This window comes from Poromitra crassiceps (assembly GCF_964638095.1).
Source record: "Poromitra crassiceps genome assembly, chromosome: 10".
Lineage (NCBI taxonomy): Eukaryota > Metazoa > Chordata > Actinopteri > Beryciformes > Melamphaidae > Poromitra > Poromitra crassiceps.
Genome location: NC_139631.1, coordinates 23,838,804 through 23,847,140, shown reverse-complemented (window position 1 = coordinate 23,847,140; position 8,337 = coordinate 23,838,804). Strand labels below are relative to the sequence as shown.

Sequence of the window (8,337 nt, the reverse complement as noted above, 5' to 3'; positions counted from 1 at the left end):
ATCCCGCCCTCAGTCCGTGCATCGCCTCTCCTGCCATACAAACAGCAGGCCTATAATGAGGCAGGATGAGAATGTGTAAAGTGGAGGTCTATTGAGAGGCTGTGTAAGCTGGCCTAATCCCCCTTCACAGCGTTTGTTGTGTTATTAGAGCTGGATGGGCCGTGGATCCTGTGACACCCACCCTATTCACTCCTATAGCCCTCAGCCCCCACACTGCAGCTGTAAGACACGCTGGATTTGAGAGGTGTGGGACCCTTTCTGCCCGGGGTGAAGATTAGGTGAAAGCTGCTGATGTCGGCTGGAGTTTGACAAAAGGGTAAACCTTAATGGCATTTTTAAATATCGGATCGCCTATAGTTGGAGAAACAAACACCTGAGGCTTTCGTAATTCACTCGGCAGCTTTATTTTTTTTTCTGCACAAATCTCAGTCAACAGAGCTGAGAGACAGAGATGTGCTTTGCAACAAGTGCTCTACTGCTCGGTACATGAGTGGGCTTGGCTAAATGGCTCACCATCACCCAGTAATGACATAGTATGGAATCCCCTAATATGGCTATGCCTTTGCCTTTCTTTCTCTCTCTCTCTCTCTGTATGTGGTGTGTGTGTGTGTGTGTGTGTGTGTGTGTGTGTGTGTGTGTGTGTATGTGTGTGAGAATGTGTGTGTGTGTATGTATGTATGTATGTATATATATATACTGTATATATATACATATAAATATATATGTATATGTATGCATGTATATATACATATATATATATAATATATATATATATATATATATAGTGTTCATTTGAGTTCATTTGATTTTGCTAAATTCAATATTCTTTTGTCCACCACTCCACCCCCCTCATCTTATGTGCCTTTAATTGTCTCCAGTCTACACAATAAATGATCAATTGTACAGCTGCATTTCTGTTAATACGTTCACCGACATGGAGACATTCCTGAGAATATCCTGTTCTTATAGCACACAGTGAAATACTAAACAGTCCCCGCTGCTGTTCCATTTAACACTTCAAGTCCAGAAAAACATATTTCAGACAGTATACAGTACTGTGGAGAATTCTTACATTTATAGTACATATTATTCTTGTGCATTTGATATATATATATATTTTTTTTATAAAGGACATAAATTCAAACAATGTCAGGACATACCGCACTGCGCCAATGGCATTGGTCTTTCGAACTTCAGAGTTGGTTAACTCAAATCATGTGATGAATCTGATTCTCCAATTCAAAAACCGCGATAAGATGGCACCATGCAGTGTAAGGCTAAGGGCTCCTACTACAGTAACTAACTAGCTAACTACCAGGGTTGGCATCTGTTTTCATTTTCATTCTACTTTGAAAAACAGCATTAAAACGCATAATCATTTACTGAATAAATGCTGATCATTCAACAGTTGCATTTTGCTCCCTTTATCAATTGAAACAGATTGCTCCTCAACCCCGATAACTTCAAACCTACTTTGGCTAGATGTATGATTTATGTACTGTAACATACTGTATGTATTGCTATTGCTAGTTCTATCTAATAAAGCATTTGAGTGTGCAGTGTATACTCTACGTGCTGCAGCTATATTCTCCTCTCTGTATCGTACTGTACAGTGCTGATACGAGGTAGTAGAGATTCACTCATTTGTAACTGTAAACCATACAACTTTGGATAATGACAAACCTATTGACATACAGTGATAGAGCAACCATCACAAGTTAGCAATATTGCTTTTGGCTACAAGCCTTATTGCTGGCTTATTATATCACACTAAAATGGCTCAGATGATCATCTGTTAAGACAGCCCACACAAAACAGCTTTTATATTTCCCCCCACATATTTTACTTCTCACAACCCAATGCAGTATGTACAGTATTAATACACAGGACAAGATGTGTTAAGGGATAGTAACATATTGTCCTGTGTATTAATTAATAATAATGACTGTTACTGCACCTGCCTCTCCATGTTCAATCCATGAAACCCTAAAACTAAACCCTGACAATTGAACAAACCAAGCGATTTCACCAATCCCTGACCTCCAGAAGACCTAGTGCACGAAAGCCCAATACCATCCTTATCAACAGTGTCTGCAAGTTTCATCAAGGTACATCTAAGACTTTTCCAGACCTTCTGAATGCAAGATAATATAAGGCCAATAAGTGGCAGTGAAATGAATGTGAAAATTGGAGAAGAGAAGAAAAACTGTTGTCATTTCAGAGAACAGGACTGCAAGAGGAGGCCAATTTCTCACTACAAAGAAAGCACGGGGGAAAAAATATTAATATATTTAAGACCTATAAAACTGAAATGAAGACTTAAAGGGTGCGTTGAAAAGTATTCAAGGACTTTTGAGGCGTTTGAATCCAGGTTTTCAGACTAAGAGAGATATTTCAAGACACCTGCACACACGCTGATCTGGCTCTCACTGGGGCTGCTCTCTGATCTGGTGTTCCCTGAGCGCTCCGGTGAGGGTGGCTGTCCACACATGCAGGGCCGTCCCCGCAGAGAGGGTCAGGAAGAGGAGGAAGGCAACTTGGAAACCGAACCAATCCACCACGCCTCCGGCCAGGGCGCTGAACGTCAGCTTCCCCAGCACCTCCAGAGTGGCTAGGAAACTGTAGTGGGTCGCCTGGAGGGGGACAGAGCGTGGAAGGGAAGGACGAAGGGAGGAGAGAGAGAGGTGGGAATGATGAGATGAGATGGAGGGAGGGGAGGGGAGGGGAGGGGGGGTGGAGGAGAGAAGTCAGAGGAGAAAAAGGACAAGGGGGAAGTAGAGGGTTGAGAGGAAAGAAAGGAAGGCATTGTAAGGAAGAAGGGAGTAGTAAAGCAGATATAAGGAAGAAGGGGAGAGTAGTAAAGCAGGAGTAGTAAAGCAGAGTGGTTTTGCCAAATGAGGGGTTGAGGAAAGCAGGATAGAAAAGGGAAGGGAAAAGGGTAGAACACAATGGTTAAACTTGTGACACTGCAAAAATCCCATCCTGTAGATGTGTCCTTTAACCTAATACAGGAGAACAATTGGCCAAGGTAAATACGCAGTGAAGGTAGGAAGGGGAGAAGGTGTGATTTGAAAGGGTAGGGAGAGGCAGGGAGGGAAACGATAGAAGACGGAGCCGTGAAGAGAAAGAAAGCGTGAGATCGTGGTCTGAGACGATGGATGGAGGCCAACCGGAGAAGAGTATCTGATCCCAGCCTTAAGGCTCTCGAGACGGAGAGAGAGAGAGACATGAGAGAGAGGGAGAGGGAGCGATTACCTAACCTCCCAGCCTCCTCCCTCTGCCTCACAGTAGGTAGCTCACTCCAACACAACGGAAGGACTCTACTGACACCTATGCTAGTTCCTAACATACGATGGACTAATCACTTACTACACTGATCCATGAGGCCGATTATTTCCTCCATTACCGCAAACGTCTTGAATCCTTCTCCTGTACGTAACTGTATATGGATCAGATTGCAGTTAATTTGTTCGTAGTTCTCGAATGTCGTCAAGACGATTCCCGCACGAATGTCACTAAGAAAAATGAATGCATGTACTGTATTGCAAGTGAAGTTATTCTGATTCCAAAACTTTTTCATCCATAAATGAACCCGCAGACTTTTACCCCACGCAGGAACCTCCTCCTGTCATTAAGGGACCCACCAGAAACAAATCCACCACCCATTTTGGATGACAACCCGTCGTCATATTTTTCCGTACAGGAAGTTCCTCGATGGGGGAGGGGAAATGAAAGAAAGAAAGACATGATTTGAATCTGAGACGAATGTGGAGGAAAGGAGTAGAGTTTGTAGTATTTGAGCTGCGAGGCCGGTCCCAGGCCAGGCGAGGGTAGAGCACTGAGAGCCTGTGTGACCACAGCTAAGTGGAGTGCCTTTATTCTGAGCAACTTGTTTAACAGATTCTGTTTCTTTCTCCTGGGGATCCTTAACAAGCACTCACACTATCGGCTTACCGTCACTGGATAGCACTACCTTCAATAACACACACACACACACACACACACACACGCACACTCACGCAAGCTAATGCTCCCTCCTGTGTGTGTGTGTGCGCGCCGTGGTGCGGGCGGGCGCACGCACACACACTGACACACACGCTAAAAAGCTATAACATATGCGTCATGAGAACCTCTCAAATTAACCCCGGGGTTATCGCGGTTTTCATCATCAAAGGTTGTGATTCTTTTTTTTCTTCTTCTTTTTTTAATGGTATTTATTTTATTAGCAACTGGAACGGATCATCTCTGCTACAGTCTGTGGGTATTCTCTGTGACTTCTTCTTTCCCTTTCCTCTCCACTTTGAGAGCGACAGCAATTTAAATGATAATTTGTCACCTTCACAGATTGATTGAGTGACGTCTGAGTCGCTGTGTGAACAACGATCACCTCCAGGCAACCATGGCCCAGTTACGACAGGGACAAAAGCAGTTATGTCAAAGAGGGGCGAGGGAGAGAGAGAGAGAGAGAGAGAGAGAGAGAGCGAGAGAGAGAGAGGAGAAAGACAGTGGAAAAGAGAGTATTTAGAGGACTACAGAAAGACAGAAAGAGGGGACAAAGACGGGCCAATGAATAGAAAGTGGGTCTGCTGCTAAGACTGGTGAGACTCTCCAGGTAAGAAACAGCTGATGAGAACTGACAGGTGGAGTAGATGATGGGGGGGGGGGGGGGGGGATAGGTGACGATAGGTGTGGTGCTGCATGTCAAGCATCTCCCTGTCCGGCCCCCCATTGACGACCGAAGGAAATGATCTCACGCTACAAAATAGGACAATTACAGCAAAGACAGGAGAGGAGAGAGGAGAGGAGAGAAGGAGGAGAGGAGTGGAGGAGAGAGAGAGAGGGGGGCGGAGGGGGGGAAGAGAGTGGGACGGCAAAGATAGATTGTGTTTTTCTTCAACCACAGGAGATGTTTGACCTGACGGTGGAAGAATGAGACCATTAGAGGACAACATTTTGAAGACAGAGAAAGAGGAAAAGAGAGAAGAAATAATGAGAGTGAAACAGACAGGCAGGTAAAACTGTTGGTTGCTTTTCCGTAGGCTATAGCACGTACTGTACATAACCACCACCAAGCCAGAAGGGTTTGATCCCCCCCCCTCCTTCTTTTTCTTATATAAGCACAGCACACACACATAAATAAAGACAGTTTTACCCTAGGTCTCCTGAATGAGCTTGTTGCGTACAGGTGTATGTACTGTACAGGTATATCTACAGGTACAGGTGTATGTACAGGTGTGAGTACAGGTGTATGTACAGGTATATCTACAGGTACAGGTGTATGTACAGGTGTGAGTACAGGTGTATGTACAGGTATATCTACAGGTACAGGTGTATGTACAGGTGTGAGTACAGGTGTATGTACAGGTATATCTACATGTACAGGTGTATGTACAGGTGTGAGTACAGGTGTATGTACAGGTGTGAGTACAGGTGTATGTACAGGTATATCTACAGGTACAGGTGTATGTACAGGTGTGAGTACAGGTGTATGTACAGGCTGTTTTACCTGAATGCTCTCCTCGGCCCTCTGAGTGCAATGCATCATGGTAGTGAAGGTGAGTGTGGTGATAAAACCGCCGAGGAAGTGTTGAACACTCATACTGAGGACAGCCATACCTGAGAGAGGGAACGCACACGTGCAAGACCCAAGTACACACACACACACACACACACACACACACACACACACACACACACACACACACACAGAGGGAGGATGAATGGAAACATCGTGCTTGTCAGTGCGTGTCTGACTGTGACTACAGTAAGACGCAGAGAAAAAGAACAATATTTTCCTGAAATAGCCTGAAAACTACCGACTTTACGCTGTTCTGTTCTGCGCTCTGCCACACCGCTCACTGTACTCTGTATCCTATTGTATCTGCGAGTCAAAGCAGGGGGAAACGGTAAGATGCTGTCTCCTCTCCTTGCCACCCTCCCCGCCCTCCCCAAACACACATGTAGTGTATCCTCTGAGGGGAAGCGGTAGCGCGGTGTTAGCGGGGAACACAGAGCAACCACAGAGCCTATCTGTCTCTGCTCCTGCTAACACTGAATTATTCACTCCAGCCGCCAGAGTTTTTTTTTTTTTGCAGAATAAGACTCTTCTGTCAGCGACACAAGACTGAGGGAGTCACACACAGATACAGCCACTTATCAGACTGGGGGAAGTGGAAAGCGGAGGGTTATCATGTAATATTGAAAAATTCGAAAAACTGTTTTCCTGAAATCTTTGTTGTGGGTTTAAAACGGAGGGGGGCGGGGGAGGGAGGCGGGCTCAACTTTCAGCCTGAGAGACTTGATAAGAGAACAGACGACTCCGGCGGGCGGGGATGAATGGTGCAGATCTGAATCCCAAATGCGTTGCGACTGGCTGTGCAACACAATCAAATGTGTCATTAAGACGCGAACTGAACGGCTCACTGGAGAAGCGCACCGGAGAGGATGACTGATGTTACATCCCTGTCTATCAATGTCCTCACCATCACCCCCGTCTCCTACTGTAATACTAACGTTCATTTGGCTCAGATACTTGTGCTCGAGCCCCATCGATGGGGGTCTAGTATGTTAGGTGAACTTGTTGCAGGCTGGCTGGAGGCTCTATGGTACAACCTTACTGTACTGATATTATGATTCTTACCTAACCTCCCAGCCTCCTCCCTCTGCCTCACAGCACAACAGCGTTGGGTAGCTCACTCCAACACAACGGAAGGACTCTACTGACACCTATGCTAGTTCCTATAACATGCGATGGACTAATCACTTACTACACTGATCCATGAGGCCGAGTCTTTCCTCCATTACCGCAAACGCCTTGAATCCTTCTCCTGTACGTAACTGTATATGGATCAGATTGCAGTTAATTTGTTCGCAGTTCTCGAATGTCGTCAAGACGATTCCGCACGAATGTCACTAAGAAAAATGAATGCATGTACTGTATTGGCAAGTGAAGTTATTCTGATTTCAAAACCTTTTCATCCATAAATGAACCCGCAGACTTTTACCCCACGCAGGAACCTCCTCCTGTCATTAAGGGACCCATCAGAAACAAATCCACCACCCATTTTGGATGAGAACCCGTCGTCATATTTTTCCGTATAGGAAGTTCCTCGATGGGGGAGGGGAAATGAAAGAAAGAAAGAAAGACATGATTTGAATTTAAGACAAATGTGGAGGAAAGGAGTAGAGTTTGTAGTATTTGAGCTGCGAGGCCGGTCTCTAGGCTCTATGGTACAATCTTATTGTACTGATATTATTGAACTCCAATGCATTACACACCTGCCAGCCTCGCTGAGGACCACAATGGAAATATCAGGAACACAATGGAAATAAGTTTAAGACTTTATTGTGATATCCTAGATGAGTTATTTTACGTATGTTGTTGGTGTATCGTTTGTTTTGTCAAATAAATCCATTCATTCATTCAGACATCATGAGATGAATATGTAGGCTTCTCCATTTCCATTAAAATCAATTGGCCAACACACACGTTATGTAAGGGTTAATGCACGACGGGGTGTCAAATTTTTTATTTTTTATTTTAAAGTAAAATGCATGAATTTGGTGTACTTTGAGAAAGCTTAAGAGCAAAATTAAAAGGCTAGATCTATGAAGAACATGTCATCATTACTGTGCTGTGGGTTTACAATGACAAACTAAATTTCTCCCTATAGACTCTAGTCTAGAGGGTATGCATGTGATGTCACAGAGGCAGAAGTCACTGCAGGGTCACGCCCACTGAGTCACAGCAAGACTGAGCTTGAATGCAGTAATCAGCCTAGATAACTGACACCTGCTGCTCAGGGAGGAACTTGACACTCATTTTGACACTCATTCCCGATTGAGGGGGCGTGTTCCAGTGAGTGTGCATACTCTCTATCACATGCATACCCTCTATAAGTCAGGGATACTCAACTTGCTTTGCCAATTTCGTGAAATGATAGAAGGCGAGGGGCCAATAAACAAACAATATACATTTTTCTGTAGCGGATTATAGGTTTTTGGGCTGTCAGCCGGAGTTTAGGCTGACAATGTTGTGCACACCGGATAGTTAGTTAGGTTAAGTTAGTTAGGTTAAGTACATACATAAGTGCCTGGGTAGCGAGCAGATGGCGGTATTTGACAATTTAGCAGCTAAATCATAGATTATTGAAAGATATTCCATATTCCAGACTGAAATGCTATAACAGAAGTATTGGCCAGAATGACATGAACATTTGGACACTTATTCACTGTTTTATTTTGGTCAACATCTTTTTGTGGTGGTGAAAATCCTTTTGTGGCGGTGCGCCACAAATTCCTTTATGTATCGGAAACACTGACTCCCTGTACTGTACT

At 44.4% G+C, this 8,337-nt stretch overlaps 1 protein-coding gene across 1 annotated transcript in view; it reads right to left on the bottom strand.

Moving 5' to 3' along the window:
- Positions 1-791: 791 nt before the first annotated feature.
- Positions 792-8,337, bottom strand: part of LOC310783236 (major facilitator superfamily domain-containing protein 3-like) — a 29,290-nt gene continuing 21,744 nt past the window's right edge. The window contains exons 5-6 of the mRNA XM_083644055.1: positions 5,507-5,616; positions 792-2,633 (exon numbers count right to left, since the gene is read on the bottom strand). Coding sequence (XP_083500181.1) covers positions 2,427-2,633; positions 5,507-5,616 — 317 coding nt within the window. The 3' untranslated portion in view covers positions 792-2,426. The remainder of the gene's footprint in view (positions 2,634-5,506; positions 5,617-8,337) is intronic.